This window comes from Triturus cristatus, chromosome 11 (genome assembly GCF_964204655.1).
Source record: "Triturus cristatus chromosome 11, aTriCri1.1, whole genome shotgun sequence".
Taxonomy (NCBI): domain Eukaryota; kingdom Metazoa; phylum Chordata; class Amphibia; order Caudata; family Salamandridae; genus Triturus; species Triturus cristatus.
In genome coordinates this window covers 202,509,587-202,527,263 of record NC_140594.1, presented here as the reverse complement: position 1 = coordinate 202,527,263, position 17,677 = coordinate 202,509,587, and the positions used below count along the sequence as shown (strand labels likewise).

General features: G+C 44.2%; 1 protein-coding gene across 1 annotated transcript in view; it reads left to right on the top strand.

Moving 5' to 3' along the window:
- The first annotated feature begins 6,115 nt into the window (after positions 1-6,115).
- The window catches only part of SART3 (spliceosome associated factor 3, U4/U6 recycling protein), a 484,862-nt gene continuing 473,300 nt past the window's right edge, over positions 6,116-17,677 (top strand). The window contains exon 1 of the mRNA XM_085635725.1: positions 6,116-6,587. Within this exon, the coding sequence (XP_085491851.1) occupies positions 6,402-6,587 (186 nt within the window). The 5' untranslated portion in view covers positions 6,116-6,401. The remainder of the gene's footprint in view (positions 6,588-17,677) is intronic.

Below are 17,677 nucleotides of genomic sequence, written 5' to 3'. Positions count from 1 at the left end.
GGAAAGTGGACTGAATCTGGGTGGTTTAGAGAATATTTTAGGGGAATGCAACTGCAGAAGGGTAACAAATATACAGGGTGAAAAGCAGATGTGGATAGAGGATACTGAGATCCTGCACAGTATGGAGAGAGCAAATGATGGATAAAGAAAAATGTGCAGGCTTAAGAGCAGATGACCAGGGTGTAGAGTACAAGTGCAGGATGGGGTACAAAAGTGGAGTGTAGAGAATACACCTGGGTGGCAATTGATGTACATGGTAAACAGTGGAAGTTCACTGGAAAGTGATGTAAATGTTAACAGTGTGGGTACAGTGGTGTTGATCATGGAGAAAAAATGTAAGAGTATGTGGATAGTAGAGAGAATGTGTGGAGACTGTATGAAAAGTGCATGTGGGGGTGAAAAGCAGCTGTGTAGGACAGAGGGTGAATTTACACAGTGGTGAATCAATGTTCAGAGTGTGTAAGTGGAGACTAGAGAACATATATGGAGTGTCAAGACTGCATGTGGTGAGTGGACAGCCCATAAGAAGGGTAAGCCCAAGTAAACAGCAGAAGTACCGTTTTTAGAATAAATGTAATAGCGTAGGTAATGAGCATGTAGAGTGCAGGGTGCAGATGATAGAGCATGCATAGAAGTTGGAAAAGCAAGTGGAGGGTACATGAGGAGAGTCAAGATCAAATGCGGAGAGGTTAAGTGAGGATGCAGAGAACTAATGTAAATAGTGGAGAAATGCATGGATTAGGGTAGAAAGCGGATATATTACCTCTAGCGTATGGGGGGAGGATGTGGCTTTATGAATGCAGAGTTTAGAACTGAGGAGCCAGGTTCGAGTCCCAGCATCGCTCAATATCCTGTGATTCTTGGTAAATCACTTAATTGCTTTGTGTCTAAAAAATGAACCTATCCTGTGTAATATAAATGATGCTGTGATAAGGCGCTCCAATATACCTTCGGGTCGAACTTGCACTGATTAGTAAAAAAAAAACATGGGAAAAAAAACATGGAAGGTAAAGAGCAGGGTAGATTGTAGATGTGGATAGAAAAATGCCACATGTATTCGAATATGGCTCAGAGCGAGAGGTATCCCTGTGCCCTCTTGTTTAAAAAATAGGAAACGTTTCAAATCTCTCACCTTGGGGGATGGGGAGGATGCCTCGTTCGTCTCGGTTTCTCCCTACTTATCTCACTACACGCAATCCCTTCCTGACGGTTTAACATCCTACACCTTTCCCAATTTAATCTCAACAAAAACAGATACAGCTGGAGATATATTTATTTCCTTAGGATAACTCCAAAACGCTCTGCTCGAAGCCTCTGCATTTCCCTTGGTTTCAACAACATGACCTGGAATTGGAACAAAGACCAGAGGGCGCGTAAACTGCCTGCTGAATTGACCACAACAATCCCCTTGCTGATTGGCCTAAACAACCTGGAGGCGGGCAGAGGTCACAAGGTTGGTTGAAGGGGAGCCGGTGTCCATTATTCAACAATCTTTATTGAAACGGAGAATGTAACAAGAAGACAGACAAACAGTGGTGGTCAGTTTAATTAAAAGTCACACATTCTGCTGTTTTCGAAAGGTATTGAACTTTCAACAGCACATTGTCATTTTATTTACCTCAGAAGGAGTAATGGTGGACTCAGTTGTCCTGTAAATTTAAATATATGGAAAAACTGTCTCAACCCTTACTCCTTCTCACGTCCATAAATTAACACCAGCTATGCAATGTGGCACAGAGGGGAGGGGAGTGAGGGGGCTTTGAGATCTTCCAGACCCAGCCCTAGAATCTGAGCAGCGGAGGCAACTCACCCCTGAATTCAGTTTCATCATCCTCAGCTCCCCGGATTTGAGTGGAAACTTCCCAGGCTGCATTTGCATGTATGATGAAGGCATACACTGCAACAGGCTTCACCGTGCCACACATCACGGAGAACACACACTGTACGTGGTGCTGCCTCTAAAACTAAGAGAGCACGATTTCTTAAATGATCATTTTATCGCCTAATCAGCAAGGTCACGCTATTGTGTGAAACCTTGCATTAGCGCCTGAAATCTGAACGCCCAGCTTTGTATGGCTAATGAGATGCAAAGTGGGCGTTCCTGCCCTGACATGACTGGAGAAATGTCCTAAGCGACATTTCTCCTATCATCAAGCCCCACGCTATGAAGCATAGCAGCAAGAAAAAGTAGCGATAACCCCTGTTATCGCTACTTTCCTTACGCCTGCTTCAAGACTGACTTAGCCATGATATCCTATGGTGGGTGGATATCATGGCTAAGTTTGCCTTGCCCTATCATCAAGCTAACGCCAAACTTTGTGAGATTATCGCTGGATTTCCAGCGATAATCTCACGTTTGGCAGTTAGCGCTAGGATTTTTATCGCTTTTGAGATAAGCGTTGCTAATAGCACGGTATCTCAGCGATAAAAATCCACGTTAGCCGGCGATAATTATGCTAGCGCTAAGTGCGCTTAGCGATAATTATCGCCGGTCCTTGATGATATGCCCCTTAGGCTTTTGTCGTCACACTGAACTACTGCATTTTATGCTTACTAGCCGTGACAAGGCGCAGTTTCTCTATAATTCGTGACATGTTTAAATACTTCTGCATTAGAACGTCCATTGAACAGCAGCTCATAAAAGCCCTTTCTCTCATGAAGTGTAAACAAAAACTTTCAATGTTAAGGAGACTAAAAGAAGACGAAAATACTCGAATTGTATGTAGCAACGAGCAACAACATGACAAATCAACAGGAAACAATTATTGAAGAAGGAAAACAAAATGAGTTTGAATTGTAAATACCAGAAGTTTGATTGGAGCATACATTATAATTGGTACAGTAATGTGTGCATACTGCAGTGCGCAACTCGGGATGCCACATATCACTCTATACATTAAATATAATGTTGACAATCTGGATTTTCATTTAACTGTTCAGTCCATTCTAGTAACTGCAGTCTTTACTTCCTTTGACCCAATTCGACTAATGCTGTATAACAACTGTTTGCAAAAAGAAAATCTGGATCCATGTTGTGCAGTGCACATGGAGAGATTTGCCAATCGAATAAACAAAGGAATTACACAATTACAAAGTTGGGCACATATGCAGATACCAGAGAGGCCAAAGATGGGATGAGCATGACAGTGCATTGCCTTGCTATAGACAAGGCTTTACTGCAAAGAATAAAAGGTTTGGATGGGCATGGAAAGTGAGGTCTGCCTTCTCCCAGAAGTGATTTTGTAATAAGAGTCCAAAGATAGCACGGGCCTTGACAGTAATCCACGTTCTTTTCCAATACTGAGTGAATATGCTGCCTGAATCTTCCCAGCACCAATTCAATATTCATTTGTCTATAGAATTGTCAGTCCAATCGGTCTGGAAATGTGTGCATACCTGTGTGCTGCCAGTCTTTGTGGTGTTTGTGATTTTATGTGGGTATATATGTGTGTCGTTTGCATGTGTGAGCCTCTATGTGTTGTCAATCAATCAATCAATCAAAACCACTTTATTCGATTAATTAAAATCATAAAAGTGTACAATGCATTTTACACAGATAAAAAGGAAAAACAATCCATCATATACATATTAAAAAATAAATAAGTTTCCCCGGTGATTGTGAATGTGTTGTCTATCTCTATCAATACCCGTTCACGGACCGAGACATTTCCTGTAATTACGGTCTCACAGATATTAAATGGCATCATTCAAATTGGTTTTGGGATTGTCTGTGACTTTGGCACTGGAGGATTTCGCTACTCATTCTTCCCACTCTTTGTCACTGCAGTACTCTACTGGTCTGGCCTACTGTTTATAGTTTCTGGATCCCTATCTGTTGCCCCAGCCAACAACCCTAAGATCAGTCTGGACCTGGTTTTTATATTACTACTAGAAGTGACGAAATTGGAATTCAGTGGGACGTTGAAACTACCATATGACTTCTGCCCTGAAGATGTTCCCTCTGGAACAAAACACGTTGGCTGATGTTCAAATCTCAATTTTAAGAGTCTTAAACAAATGAAGATATATTTTAGAATATACCCGGACCTACTTTGACTTCATTCTGGTGCACCGTCCATCAATTCCTGAACCTTCTTATCTGGGTTTCCAGTGGAGTATAAATGCGGCATACTCTGGATGAGATTGCACAGACAACTTATCTAATTACTTACCTAAGAAGCTGAGGTGCAGAACCTTGGTCAGCCGCAATTTGGTTTTTTCATTGTACCTTTGTATCAGTTGGTCTGTACGCTGCGGTGGCAGTACGTTTGTGGATGGTGTAAATCGGATTAGTGGTGAATGCATCGGTATTTGTATAGTGTTGGGTTTTGTTTGCATGGGTGTGGGTAACTGTCATGCTGACGGCATTGCACATCCATCAATGAGTGTGTCAATTTACACATTAATGTTCTGTGTCTCGGGTGTGAGCAGTGAGCACCATACAAAATCAAACCTGTGAGCTTAGCTAATGTTGGCCTAATTAGAACTTTCATTGAGAGCGGTACCTCAATATTGATGCACTCTTGAGAGGGAGACGCAGGCCCTCCTTTTGTAGGCACCCTTTGTTTATCTCAGCTAGAAAAGGCAACTGCGTGCCTTACATGTAGTAAGAGGGAAGGTTAGTGCCTTGCCAGTGGGTGCACTTGGCAATTTGACACAGCAGTAAAAACTGCGCGCAGACACTGAAGTGGCAGGCCTGAGACACATTTGAAAGGCTACTGGTGTGGGTGGCACAACCAGTGCTGCAGGCCCACTAGTAGCATTTGATTTACAGGCCCTGGACACACACAGTGCACTGTTCTAGGGTCTTAGCAGTAAATCAAATATGCCAATCATGGAAAACCAATCATAACACAATTTTAAAGTAGGAGCTCTTGCACTTTAGCATTGAATAGCAGTAAAAAAGTGCATAGACACTAAACCAGCAAAAACGAAGTACAGCATGCCATCAAAACAGCAGGTCAGAAAGCAAAAAGACAGGGGAAACATGCCAAAGTACAGCATGCCATCAAAACAGCAGGTCAGAAAGCAAAAAGACAGGGGAAACATGCCAAAAGATGCCCGGTCTAACAATGCACCAGTTGGAAGGTGATGTTGTAAGGCATTTTCTGCTTCAACTATCCACAAGTGAAAATTACTTTATAATGGAAGGAAAATAAGAATTTCAAGAAATACACACACCCAAATAATCTAGATTTACTACCTTTTATCACTGTTAAGTTTGCCTACACTCATACATTTTATTTTTGCCCTGATCTACCTAAATGCATTAAAAACAGTGAAAATATCACACTGCAAATTACCTTTGACACCTTTTTCGGAAGCTCATTGCTTATTTGAAAGTTTTAGGCATGTCATGTAGTAGCTAAATAGCAGTAATCAGCCAAAAGGCTCATCATTCCTGATGCAAATGCAACCAAAATAGTGAACAGAAAATGTCATTTTGTTAATCCCTCTAAAGTAATCAGATAGTCATGTTTAAATCATCCTGAAGTCACCAGGTACCTTCTTAGCCTATGAAGTAATCCTAAAGTAATTTTCAAATCACCCTCGATCATCGGGAAGATTCTTATCTTGTGAAGTAATCAAATGGTCATTTTCAAGTCATCCTGAAATAATCAGGCTCAAGTTTCTAAACTCTGCTGATGACTTCAAGAGCTTGATGTCTGATGACGTGAAAATGACTTCTAGAGTAGTTGGATGATCATCCAATGACTCTGGGAATGGGATGGCTTCTAAAGTAATCCTGTTTGACCTGCAGAAAGTGACCAGTGTCCGCATTTTCTAATCCCATTTAAGTGGAAGGTGTCAAGCCATTGAGTCCCTCGTGTGGTCAAACTGAACACTATTGCATAGAATTTAAAATGTCTTCATCAACAACCTAAAATTGTCTTTCACTGGAAGTATAATTACCCACTTTACTGTCAGTAACATACCATGTCTCTAGCACGCACTAATAATTCCATAAAAGTTTTTCAAAAAAGGCTTTCCCGAATAAAGTCATTAATAATAATATGAAACTGGACTAATTCAATTATGCATATTAGACGGAAACTCCGTTTGACAGTCGGAAGCAGCGTAACATTCCTTTGCCTCGTGGGTCACGTTTAAGTAAGATGCTTGTAGCGCGTCTTCTTTAAATGACAGGACCTCGCTTGCGAAGCCCCTTTGCTGCGCAATGACTGTTGTCTATCAAAATGCCTGTGTACAAACACACATCGCAATAGCATGTTCCTACGGTAAGAGCGATTCTGTGAGCCCAGACTACATATGAGTCAAAAGAATGACCATCTCTTATTTCATCAGACCGTTTATCGCTCCCTGTCCCTCCCGACTGCTCTGCTCCGGCGCGACGCGAACAGCCCTGACCAGCACCAGCAACAGACTAGCAAGCCAGCAACATGGCGACCGCGGGTGCTGGAGAGGAGCCGAACCCAGGGGAGAAGGAGGACCTCCAGGACAGGGAGATGGAGTCGGAGGGAGAACCCTGCGAGGAACCGGAGGATGGCTCCTCTTCCGAAGAGGAGGAGGATGAGGATGACGACGACAAGGAGAACGAGGCGGAGATCCAGCGGTTGGAGGAGCAGGTGGGATTGGGGATGAAAGGTGGTAAAGCGGCGGGGAAAAATGTTCATTAATAGAAGAGAGGGCATACTATGTGTCTTTCTAAAGGACATGTTATGATTCTTGCTCAGATTGTCTGACGGAAGAGCAGTTTAGTAATAGTGCATCACTTGGGGTTCCCTGTAGCATCAGGATAATGAAAATTGCATTTGTAAAGCTCTTCATACCCTTCACGTGAAGGGTTGCCTTTTTAGCAGGTAGTGGTACAGTATATAGTTTTGCGTCTATACCGGTACTGCGCAGCAAGTGATGGGGTCGTCATAGCAGAAATGCATAAGCTGGTGTGACTGTCATAAGAAGGCCAAAGGTGATCTGTGTTAATGCAAACTGTGAGTGCAGTAATTGTGCGATGCAGTGGAATGGCAGCGTGTGATGGGTAGTTTTTAGGTCTGGCCTAAGTCAAGGTCTTTTGATTGCTCTGATATTATAATATGCTTACTTATACGCGTTTCAGCATGCGCTCTTCATCAATTGGTTCGTCATTGTTTAATTCCTCCCACCCTGTACATTATATACAGCATACAGCATGGGCTTGGGTCTGCCCACTTATGCCACTGGCTAACTTCACTGTGAGCAACCTAATTTCACCTTTTCCTAATGAGCACATCGGCATACAAAGTAGTTCCCTTATGTGCCAAGCACCAAAAATACTTTTGCTTTTGACCATTGTTTATTTTTTTTAGGTTCGTGACAGACAGGAAGCTTACGCAGCAAATAAAGATTTGCAAAAACCATGAAAACAAAAACACTGTCAAAGCCAAAAGCCTGTTAACCTGTTGACTTTGCCAATGTTTGTTTGGAATACACTTCAGACTGACTTTAGTTTGCCATTTCTTTTATAGCATGATTGGGTGACACACAGCCAGCTGGTACAATATTAACATTATACTGTACATAAGATGAAAACTAGTTTCAGTTATGAATATAAATGATTGTTTTTGTAAATATACATGGTGCATGTTATTTTTCGGTACTGTATGCCGACATAAACAATATCTGGATCCTGCGCTATACAAATCAATATAACATCATATATTATTTATATTACTGGAGGATTGTGGAGGGAAGTAGGACAGAGCGATGAGGAGGGAATTAATTATATGTGGATGCTTTCAGGATTTGATGGTGCATCTTCAAAACTGTTCTTAAGGTGTAAAGGGAGGAGATAATGTGAAGCTGTTGACAGTTCTGGTTGGCTTGGGCCAAGTGGTTAGAAAAAGTGATGCAGTACAAAGTGGTTTAGAAGTAGCAATTTGGTTTACGTGAGATTTTGTCTGGATTCTCTGCATGGGATGTGCCCAGAATCTGAATCCAACATGTTAATGCTAGGTGTGAGTTCATCTGTTGCAAAGTTCCTCATGCAGAGTCTAACCACATTTGTTCATATTTCACATACAAAACCCCACTTCTTCCAGCTAAGCCAATATATTGAAATCTAAGGTTTTAGTTTGACTAGCATTCTATTATCAGGGGCTCTCTCAACTTTGACAGGGTGGGAGCTAATGAGTCAGATGAACCTAGCATCAGCTGCAAAGCGGCTGCAGGGCGGACAAGCATTGGCGTAGCCAATAGGTCTCGCTTTTGGGAGCTTATGAATATTTAGTTATGCAGCACAATATCCTTGGTGCGACATCAACCGTTGCATGGCTAAACACTTATAAGGTCCCAAAGGCAAGACCTATTGGCTATGCCAGTGCTTGTTTTCAATGTGAAGTTCCTTAATCTCCTGTGCCCCACAATCACTATCATCGCCCCTCTGGCTGTATAGTGATGTTTTCTTGCCTTTTCTTTGCCTATGAGCTGGCCTTTCTGCTACATGTACATATAATGTGTTGTTCGCACTGCCTATGCTCTTTTTGGGATTTTGGGTGCTAGGAGGATGTACTCATTTATCCAGTACAATTCTCCTGTAGTACTTGAACGGAGCCATGCGCCCTCCTTCTGGTGGCAACATTCAGGTGATATCATCCTTCAGTATATATGCTTGAATCACTTCACTATGAGAACACCTCCATAATATTGCGCTGTTGGGTATCCATTTGTCGGGATATCTGACTCACATGACTTGTTCTGCTTCATCCTTCCATATGGGAAATGTTAGTGATTATCAGTCGGCCACCTAATGCATACACAGGTGAAGCAGTGGTAGTCCTTTTTTTCTTTGTCTGCATTTATTGGCATGCCCAGGTAATGCATCCATTGCAGCGAAGTGGAGACATTTATTATGGCATCACTACTGTGCAAACAAATCCTTCTCACCTTTGCACCCACCCATTTTGTCACATGATGGTTCAAGAGGTTTCTCTGTTACATTTTGCTACTCCCCTCCCAAAGGTAGTGTCTATGTTGGCAATTCTTTGTTGTATGTGTGTTGTGTTGTATAATATATCCTAGTAAAACATTCATAGTTAATTGTTGTTGGTCTAACAACTAATTGCTCTCTTTGTTGCTGGGATAACCTTCACAATCAGTGAAAGGTGAGGATCGGGTCTATTTCCGTCATCTGGCACCTTTGGATTTGCATATAACTGCTTATAATATTTAAGAAACACTGTTTATTCCTACTTGTGTGTAATGGCTGCTCCCCTTGGCGTCTCTTACAGCAGTAATATTTGTGAGTGCTAATTCTTTCTTCAAAGGCTAGGCCAACAATTTAGCCAGTTTGTCTCCTTTCCTGTGTAAAACCTGACAAAATGACCTGCTTTGGAGTAGTCTCTTCTTCACTCTCTTTTCTAATATTTCAGTTTTGAGTCCCTCAAGCATTGTTTTGTGTAGCTTTTTCAGTGTTTTTTTGTAGTCTTGTTAGTTCTCTCTCCTTAGCAAGGAGCAATGGATCCAATTGTTTAATCAGTGGGGTAAACTGGGAGATCGCTATTCCTCTCATTACCACTTTCAGGTCATGCTACTCTCTGCCCCTATTACTGACGGTGTTCTCATTAAAGCTAAAATATTTTGTTATTGCGATTCCCATGATCTAACAGAATTCTGCGTCCTTCCGAACCAATATCAACACTTACAGTTTCTATGTTGGTATCCTGGCCCTGTCAGTATACATCCATGTTATATTTGAAGTAGATCGGTGAGTGATCAGACAAACCCTGTCCAGGTATAGGATTGTTGAAATATACTGTGCATGGGGCCTGTCCACCAGCACCAAATCTACTTTGTTGTGCATAATGTGAGTATTCTCTCACAAGGGGGTTGTGTGCTCTCCATATGTCCACTAAGTTTAATTCCACCATAGCTTCATGCAAAGATCCAACACATTCTCTGTTTATATGTTAAGAATTGTGTCATCCTGTCCATATCGCCATTTGGAACAAAATTAAGCTTCCCCATCCAAATCGCAGCAGATCTCAAATATGCAGTTATCTTATCACTGAAGTTCACATAGAAGGCACCATCATCTATGTTTGGGGCATAATATCCCACTGTTATTTTTCAACCATTTAATTTCCCAGGTAAGTTCAAGCATCTACCGTCATCTTCTGTGTTTATCTTATCTTCTGTAAAAGGCACATTGGGGGGCTAACCATGGACCCCCTCTCTTCGCATGTGTACACAGACTGGCATGGTAGAATTTCCCCCTCCATTTATGTATGCTTTTATTGGCCTCATCCGAAAGCAAATGGGTTTCTTGCAGGCAAGCTATCTGTAACTATGCCCCCACCCTTGCTCTCTTTGACATAGTTATTTAACGTCCTGGTATTCCATGACCTTTTTGTGATTATGCCTTTTTCTGTGCTTGACTGTACATGAGCGTTGTTTCATGCTGCCTAGTTTAGGCACTTATGTGGTGTCCTATGAGTGGCCAACTTCGAGCTCTGTGTACACAAAACCAAAACTTAAACCACATTTTGGAACTGATCTGTGTTCCCAAGTTTCAATCTATAACCAGGGTCATTGACCATATTCTAATACACAGGCATGTCATTGTGGCGTTCTCATTTCCAGCATCGAACATTCGCAGAACGTGCTCTATGAAAACAATATCGCTAAAAGAACTAATAAACAAACATTCAGAACTGTAAATTGAGTCTTCGCAGACCCAGTTTTCCCCGCAATATTGTCAAAAGCCTAGAGCTAATCACCATGTGTTAGGCCCATAGTTAATTAGGGGGGAGGGGGGCTTGCTTCAATGTTTAACTGCACAAACCCAGGTATAGACTCCTTTCTTTTACCATGTCAGACGCATCTAGTTGCTTGTCTTATTTGTGAGTGCCAAACTGCATCTATAGTTGACTCTGCTCCCTCATATTATGACCTGTCAGAATGTTTTATTTTGTTCGTTGTTTCACAACGTGGTTCTCCATCTTTGAGTCTGCACGAGCCAGTTTTTAGAGTTATTCTCTCATTCCAGCCAAACCCAGGCTTGACATGTGTAGGAAGCTGCCTCCTTGTATAGTGGACCAAAACGAGGTACACAGTGCAAAGAGTTTAGGCAGCCCTTATTGATTTCCAGAGGCAAAAATGATAACACTAGATGCTCTCTTTTGTGGTAATGCGGTTTAGGCTTATCAGAGGGTAGTATTAAGCATCTATTGTACTCACAAAGGCAATAAATAAGATACCCACTCAAGAATAAATCCAAGACCAATTTGAGAAAATAACTTTTATTTTAATATACATTTTGATACCAAGAACTTCGTTGTCAAGTAATTATTTTGTTAAATATGAATTTTTACAGGTAAGTAAACAGTTCACTTAAATGTGTCTACGCAGCAATGCTTCACTGTGGGGAAAAAAGGCATATGTCGCATACAATTATTTATGGTTGGTTTCTGGAAGTATCCTTCTGTACTTGGGTTTGTAGGGGGCCAAGGTCCAAAATAACACCAGCAGTTACTCGTTCCTGCCCTAGGGCGTCCGGGTGCAGAGGTGCTGGTCGGATTGGTAGCTGTGCGCTACTCCGGTGGAAAGAAGGGGTGGCACCCAGTAACAGGCAGCAGTAGGGGACTGGGGTGCAAGTATAGGAGCGCCCAACGGGGTGATTAGTTCACAAGGGTCCTGGGGACAAGGGGGAAAGCGGGCTGGAGCGTTTGGATGCGGAGTCGAAAGGTCAGCTGGGCTCTGCATCCTACAGCCTTGCGTTTGTCGGCCTTGCCAGTTGAGGGTGCAAAAACAGGACAGCTGGGCCACTCTGGAGCTGGGTCTCTGCGGTGCTGATGTCCCTCGATTGCTGCTCGGTCTCAGAGTAGTGCGAGTTCGGACTGGAATCTCCTGGGCTTTGTTTGCTGCAAGGGGTCCTGTGCCCCGGGTATTGGTCCTGTCCATCTCTGGTTGGTCCTGGTGTCCCCTCACTTGGTGGTGGACAGATTTTACCTTCAGGAGCACAGGGTCCTCTTCCTGGGAGGCTTCTGCGTCGTGCTGGTTGAGGAGCGGCAACTCAGTAAACTGGACTTTGCGATTAGTGTGCCTGCGGACTGTAGGGAAGTAGTTCTTCTAATCCATGGGAGATTGCTCGCAATTTGCAAAGGGCTGGCTGTCTCGCGGGGGCCTTGGAAGCTGTTCAGCTGCAGGACGAGTTACTGGTCACGATTGTCGTGACTGGTGGAGGCAGGGTTTGGTGCCAAAGGTCTACAGAAAGACTTGAGTTCTCGCTTTTCTTGCAGCCCTTCTTTGTCTTCTTTTAGATCCAGTGATCCTGAGTTCATGGTGTCACAAAAATACTCAATTTAGGGGCGCTAAGGGGAGTGACAAGTAGTAGCCAATGGGCTACTTACCTTTAGGGTGTCTACATCCTCTATATGACTATTTCCTGTGGGAAGTGGCCATAACCCTGACCCAGAGAGCCCAGTTCCACCAGGACTAGGATGTTACGATTCTAAAATTTGTGTTCACATCAGGTATCCCACTTTAGGGGTGGAACTAGCCTAAGAGGGGAAGATGCCCCCAGACTAGCTAATAATGGTGCCAAATGGGTAGGGGGTGGCATTTCCCCTGTCTGGGAAAGCCTTTGGATCACACATCCTTTGGATCACATATCAAAGGTGTCAGAGGCATTTGAAGCCTCCTGCACTCAGTCATACTGCTTGGAGGAGGTACGACACCTCCTTCCGGAGCATGCATTGTTTCTGCCCTCAGAGCGTGCGGGCTCTCATTTTCATGGGGTTAGAAACCGGTCTGTGGTAGGAGGCAGGTCTACACCTGTCACCCAGCACACTAGTAGTCGTTAGGTTTTCAGGAGGACCTCTAAGGTGCCCTCTCGGTGCATGTATTAATAAATCCAACACTAGGATCAGTGTGGGTTTATTAATACGAGATGTTTGATACCAAACATCTCTAGTTTCAGTAAAGCTATGGTGTAGTTGGGGAATTTGTAGCCACCAGTGTCCAGCACAGGTTCTCAAAATGGCTTCCCTGTTCCCTCCTAATATCTAAGCATCGACTTAGGCATTACAAAGATTATCTGCTCATGCAGGTGTGTCCACACATGTAATATAGTGCACCCTGCCATAGGGCTGTAAGACCTGCTCTAGGGGTGACTTACCTATATTGCATTCTGTATCTGTAAGCATGGCACACAAGGTATGCTATGTTGTCTCCACTTTTCTCAGCACCATGGCATGCAGGATACAATTACAGTTTGCCTGTTGGTGCTGACGGGTACCTTAGGGTGGCACAATACATGCTGCAGCCCTTAGGGACCCTCTTTGGCCTCCTTGCCCTAGATACCAACGGTACAATTTACTAGGGCCTTACAGGGGGTGTGAAAGGTATTGCCAATTGGAGGAACAATTGTACAGTTTTAGGGCAAGAGATCTGGCACTCGGGACCTGGATACCAGGCAAAACATGGGGTGACCATGACAAATAGAAGCACTTTCCTATAACTTGTGCTGATTTAAAAAAAAAAAAAGTGCTCTTCCTTTATGGAGAATTTCACTTTCGCTGGAAAGAACTTCATATAGTTCATGTTTTTGTCTTTTTATTTTTTTCCACAGGCTCAAAGGAGCGCCGCAGTTTTTGTACTTGTGTACAGTCTGAGAACAACAATACAGGGGCTCCTTCTATTTCGAATTTCCTCCTGGCAGTGTAAGAAACTGGCTCTATATACACTACATCAAAATGAGGTGTAGTGTGTGTATAGAGTCCAAGTGTCCCCAGAGGTAGGCAGAGGTTAAAGTTAGATAGAACCTTACTCTCTAATAGTGGTAGCTTGGTAAAGCAGTAAGGCAGTATCAGGGGACAGTGTTAAGCATTTGATGTACACACTCAGTTAGCAAATGAATTCACACACTCAAGAACTGAACTCTAGGCCAATTGTTTTTGTATAAAAATATACTGTTTATTTTCAGAATCAAGCAAGCCTGGTACAGGTAAGCATTACATACTTTTCATTAATAAGTTTGAAAATGCAATAGAAATTGTACTTTGTTTGATTTACAGGGGAGCACTAGTATGCAACACTTAGCAAATGCAATACATTGAAATGAATAGGCTTTTTCGGTAAATTACAGGTAAGTTACTTTTTACATTACTTCTCTAACGCAGTGCTGGATTCAGCACTGGGACATTTCCTGGAAACAGGTGAGTAAACACGTTTTGGTTGTTTGCATGATTTTTAAAGAATATTTTCAGATTTCAAAACTCCACACTTGGAAACTTTTTGGAGCAGTACATTGAAACGAATAGGCTTTTGCAGTAAATTGCAGGTAAGTTACTTTTCACGTTACTTTTCTAACTCCGTGCTGGATACCTAGATTCAGCACTGGGACATTTCCTGCAAACAGGTGAGTAAACACGTTTTGGTTATTTGTGTGATTTTTAAAGAATATTTTTAGATTTCGAAACTCCACACTTAAAAACTTTTTGGAGAAAAAGTGTCAATGTTATCCTATGGAAGGAAAACAGGTTAACGGTTCACAGGTAAGTAAACAACTGTGGGAGTTAAGGTTCTGGGGTTAAACTCAGGGGTCCCCCAGGGTCAGTGATGCACTGTTGTTGCACCCTCAGGGGCACTAGGGTGGCCGGGTGCAGAGTGTTGAGGCCCAGTGTTATCCAACGGGGGATAGGGGGCCTCCGATTGGTGGCTGCTGGCAAGCAGGCCACTGGGTTGTGGGAGCAAAGCTCCTAGGGTTAAGGTCAGGGCAAATGGGGAAACAAAGTAGCACAAAAGGTGCACCTTCAGCAGCACTAGGGCAGCCGGGTGCAGAGTGCTGTTTCGACGTGTTGTTTTCTATGGAGAACCTCTGGTTTGCAAAAGCACTGCAGGCAGGGAGACAAAGGACTTCTGGGGTGCGACCACCATTTGGAGAGGTAAGTTGGGAAGGTAAGGGTTGGCTAGGCACTGTCGGTTTGGGCACACAAGGCCGTGGGGCGTCTGGTACAGGGGTGCCTTTTGGGGTTGGATCTTCTTACCAGCTCCTGGTTGTGGTTAGGGGGGGCCTTCTAGATTTAGGCTGCAGGCATTGGTTGGAGGCTTGAGGCAGGTCAGGGGTCGCCGGATCTCGGGTCAGGATTGCCGGGGTGACCTCCTCGTGGTGTTTTTCCACTCGAGCTTGGGCCAGGTTCGGCGTGTGCAGAGTTGGCTGGATTCGCGGTCTCTGGCTGGCACCAGAAGCTGCATTTTGAACAAGTCTGGTGTTCACTGGAGATTCAGTCTTTGAAGTGAAGACAGGCCGGTCCTCCAGGGTTTTTGAGTTTGCTGGCTGTAGGACACACCGGGATTTCACAGGAGCAGGTTTGAGGGGAGACAGGGCTGGGGCCAAGTCAGTGGGTGTCGTCCTCTTGTTAGCTCTGCACGGCTCTTCGTTTTTCTTATTATCTGATTTCCTTGTCGTTTCTGGATCTGAGGAAGGAAGGTTCAGGGTGCCCCCTAAATACTAAATTTAGGGGTGTTACAGGTATGTAAAGGGCAGGGACCACCCCCTATTCTACCACTCTCCAGTGGGAGGGGGGCAGGAGCCTGTCCTTGGTTGGCTGAGTCCCCCCATCCTCAAGATGACGGGGACTCGAGGTTGTGCTTCACCTCGCCTCCCCCACCTGAGGTGTGGAGTTGGCAGAGGTGGGCACACCTCTCTTCCTCACTTGTTTTTCCCGCCGGTTCTCCCGCCCAAAGTGGGGGGTAGAACCAGTGGGGACCAGTTGCTGAAAGCAGCAAATGGTCTGGAGAGGCTCACAAAGGCGGCATGCCTTTGAAGCTACTCCTTCGTGAACCCTGCCCATCCTGGGGAGGAGGCTTGGCACCTCGTCCCAGGGGTCCTGAAACATGTCTGGTGGTGGCAGCCTAGGCAGCCACTAAGTCAGGTCACTAGAAGTTGGTCGAGTTTCAGGGGGTATCTCTAAGATGCCCTTTGTTGTGCATTAAATCCCACACCGGTATCAGTGTGGGTTAATGTGCTGAGAAGTTTGCTACCAAACTTCCCAGTCTTAATTGTAGCCATTATGGTGTTGTGGAGTTCGTAATAACAAACTCCCAGCACCATATACTCTTAATGACAGCACTGCACTTACAGTGCCCAGGAATGGACTTGGGCACTGTAGGGGTACAGGGCTCATGAACCTGTACCCTCACCACTGCACCCAGCTAGAGGGGGGACTGATGTATGCCAGGGCAGTGGTTAGTGGGCGTGGCACACGGGTGTGTGCCATATCGACTCTTCACTTTGTTCTGCACCAAGACACGCAGCCTGCAAAGGCAGTGTGTGAGTGTCAGGCTACAGGGCCTCTAAGGGTGGCACAAATAGTGCTGCAGCCCTTAGAGGCCTTCTCTGGTCACAGTGCCCTGGCTACCTGTGGTACCATTTACCAGGGGCTGACATGTGGCCAGAGATACCAATTGGGTTTAGGCTTCAAAGCAGTTTTGGGGAAGGAACATAGGCCCTGGGTACCTGATTAGCAGGAGCCCAGGGCACACTCAGTCAAAGAACATCAGCATTTCAACAAAAAGTGGGGGCATACCATGCAAGAAAGAGGGCACTTTCTCACAGGCAGTACATCCCTCTCTCTGTACTTAAGGAGTTGAAAGATGATTGCTTTAAGAGGTGGAGGGGGAGTGCAGGCATTCTATGTGCCCTTACAATAAAAAAAAATGAATGGCTCTTTAGATTTAACATTTTTTGTTATCTAACCTCCCAGGTGTAGCTCCAGGCATTCTTTTTCCATTTTTGTTTTCAGCATACCCACCACCAGTCTCGCATTATTTAGTGTGATCTCCCTTATGTGTCTTCTGCAGAGGTGTCCAGCAAAGTCTTGTTTTTTTATTTATTTTTTTAAGTTGTTTCTATTGTATGCTTGGTGTCGCCTGCCAGCGCCTCGACCTGTGATACACTTTCCATGACTCTGCATAGGTGTGCCTGCACCAGGTTCAAGTAATTTGCAACTCCGTCTACTTAAGTTATTGGTGAGGTTTTTGTTTCCTGTATATGGCTTTAAATGCATCCGTCATCTTAATTACTATTACCTCCTGTGGCCTTGTTCTTAGTCACCCTTCACTGTTAACCTGGTGTCTAGTGTACTTGTCTTTGTTGATCCGGATTGCGGGCACCTTGATGACTTTATCCTTCACCATTATGAGAGTATGTAACAGACTCTCTGTCTGCTATGGTTAACAGCAAGCACAGTGCATCCACACATCTGCACTATTTTATTGGCCGTCCACCCAGTCAGGGTCCTGAATAAGACAGGCCGCACTGCACCCTCTCAGCTAGCAGCAATGTCTCTGGTAAGCACCTCTCCCAGTAGCTTTGTTTCACCAACTTTTATTATGGTCTTCTCTTTTCCAGGACACATGCTTGTACATACAGACAAAGATCTGCAACTTTTGCTTTAGATTCTTTCCTTTGTAGGTGCAGTGTTCTGGTCTTGCAGCTAGCATTGCATATACTGGCCTCTGCAAGTTGTCTTGTTGTGTCTCTGTGTCTCTCTCTCTGCCGAGCCAGTAGCCTGACCCTTGTAAGCGGGGCTGCTACTCCCTTATCCAGTGGTAGGGCCAAACTGTCCACGGTATCCTGGCCTACAGCGTGCCTTTGACAGTTCTGGAGCGGGCCCTGTACCCAGCACCCCAGGCCTGCCTTCCGCTCGGCCTTCCCCACAGTAATATGTTCAACAGT